Source organism: Eurypyga helias, unplaced genomic scaffold (assembly GCF_000690775.1).
Source record: "Eurypyga helias isolate BGI_N326 unplaced genomic scaffold, ASM69077v1 scaffold34858, whole genome shotgun sequence".
In the NCBI taxonomy this organism is placed as follows: domain Eukaryota; kingdom Metazoa; phylum Chordata; class Aves; order Eurypygiformes; family Eurypygidae; genus Eurypyga; species Eurypyga helias.
The window spans coordinates 1-2,139 of record NW_010265568.1 but is presented as its reverse complement, the minus strand read 5'-3'; the positions used below and the strand labels follow the sequence as shown (position 1 = coordinate 2,139).

Genomic DNA, 2,139 nt, shown 5'->3' with positions numbered 1-2,139 from the left:
TGTTCATAGAGTTGGTTGCAAACCCCATTCCATACGCCATTGCAGATTCCACACCTAGGAACCTGGCAACTAGCCTTTCCAGTTCCTCATGTTTTTCCAAGTTTCCTGCAGATAAAACAAATGACAAATTCAGAGTGAGGAGAAGCTTTCACTACTGCTATATTCTATGAGAAGAATTCCGTCCACCCAAGTTGCTCTTTAAATAAAGACCCCTAAGGGAACACTGAAAAAAGTAATATATGAAAACAAAAGTGAGCCAACTTTTGCGCCATGTTGCCTAAACCCAGCAAGTCAATTTGTCTTCATTAAAGTAAAAGCTTCTTTATTGATCAGTCTGAAGTTCAAGAGCTGGAACAAGTAAAGTTTCAAAAGACCTGCGATCAGATCACAGACTTGGAAACATACTTTTGGGGAACATCCTATCTGGCGCCAACTTACCCATCTCTTGCCTAGTACTGCACACCCCAACTCCATACTGGGACAGAATTTTAGCTGCTGCTTCTTTGCAAGGCCCAACATTCTGTGCAAATCCAAGGTAGTTGTAGGAACCCATATTAATAACGTCCTTTATCACTTTCCCTGTGTACCTGTGTATTAAACACACTACAAATTAGGACACCCACAATTAAAAAAAAATTACACCAGAAGAGTCTTACTTCAGTTTCCTAGAATATACCATGAAATGTTAATTTAAAAAAAAAAAAAAATCAGTAGAACCAACGACTGAATTATTTCAGTACTGTCCCCCATCATCAAAACTGAAACAATCAGTGAAAAAGATGCTTTCTCTATCTTATGGTTTCAAACTACTTCCCAGAAGAATTCACATTAAAAGGTGAATTTGCTATCATATCTAAAATCGCTTGAGGCTTCTCCAACTATTAGTTGTTTCTTTGACATGTCCCCCCTCCATCCTAGAAACATACAACTTTCTTTTCAGTGACAAAGTAAGATCTCCAGATCAATTAACTTGGCAGCCCCTCAAGCAGGATATCCTCTAACTACAGAAAGGAAACACATCTGGCACTGCTGTGCTAACAATACGTGACAAGGAGATTAAGGAAGAAGTTTCCCAGAAAAGGTTTTCATTATTTTGAAAGCCAAGGAGGGACATGACTATTTCCATCAAGTACTGTGCTCCATACCCCTTCAACATTAAACTTGTGATGCATTGTTTTCACATTATAAAAATCCTTCTCCTTGTGTTTCTGATCTGGTTCTGCAAACTACTTCAGTTCCGCCTCACAACTGTGTTACATTCAGTTTCAGGACTGATTCTAAATCAACACAAAGTCACAAGCAGCAGGGCAATGCAGAGTATCTACTCCAGGTTCTGGTCACCATACACTGAAGTATTATTTTTATTATAGGCATATGGCCATGAAATCTTAACACAGTCAGGAGCTTTAGTAAGTAGCCAAAAGTTTACACACAAATAATCACCTTGGATGGACAGATGTGTTTCAAAAAAGCAAAATGCATTGATTCAAGCCTCTGGAAAGCTCAAAACAAACACGTTTCACTGCTCCTTTAACCTCATTGCCTGCAACTTGCTCTTATAGACCCTCTACTTAAAGACAGCCGTTGGAAGCCTTTTGTTCAATTTTGACTCACGTGAATGTCCAGTTATAGTCATGGGAAACTCTCTCCATCATGTCCATTTTGGCCCCTGGCACACTGCAGATGGGACGGTTCCAGCTGTCCCGAATACGCATGTAGAGGTTTCTGTTGTAGAAATTTTCGAAGTCTTGGTACAATGGGACAAAGTCCTGAAACATATCAAAAGCACTCAAAGCAAAAAGGAAAATATATTATTGTATTGAGCTCCTAATGACACAGTGAGGTCGTGTTCCCTGAACTCAAACAGGACTTGAAATACCTTGGCTCTCCTTCCAGAACTTGCTGGGCAGATGAGGACAGCATCTCTCTCATAACACACAATAATCCCCTCTGTAAAATGCCTGGGCATATCATCTTTGCAAGACACCTACATTCAACCTTTAGAGTTATGCAGAGCAAGGCACAGAGTGTTGCTTTTTGGCACTAAACGCCATGCAATGCTCCACTAAATACACAAAGAACTTAAAAATGAAGGTACTCTGCCATATTTTATTCTGTACATGTGTGCTGGGTTCAGCC

At 39.9% G+C, this 2,139-nt stretch overlaps 1 protein-coding gene across 1 annotated transcript in view; it reads right to left on the bottom strand.

Annotated features, from left to right (window-relative positions):
- LOC104513448 (serine palmitoyltransferase 2) overlaps nt 1–1,769 on the bottom strand; it is a gene marked incomplete at its 5' end in the record, with an annotated part of 12,225 nt that extends 10,456 nt beyond the window's left edge. The window contains 3 exons of the mRNA XM_010156794.1: nt 1–105; nt 439–587; nt 1,615–1,769. Coding sequence (XP_010155096.1) covers nt 1–105; nt 439–587; nt 1,615–1,769 — 409 coding nt within the window. The remainder of the gene's footprint in view (nt 106–438; nt 588–1,614) is intronic.
- Nucleotides 1,770–2,139: the final 370 nt, after the last annotated feature.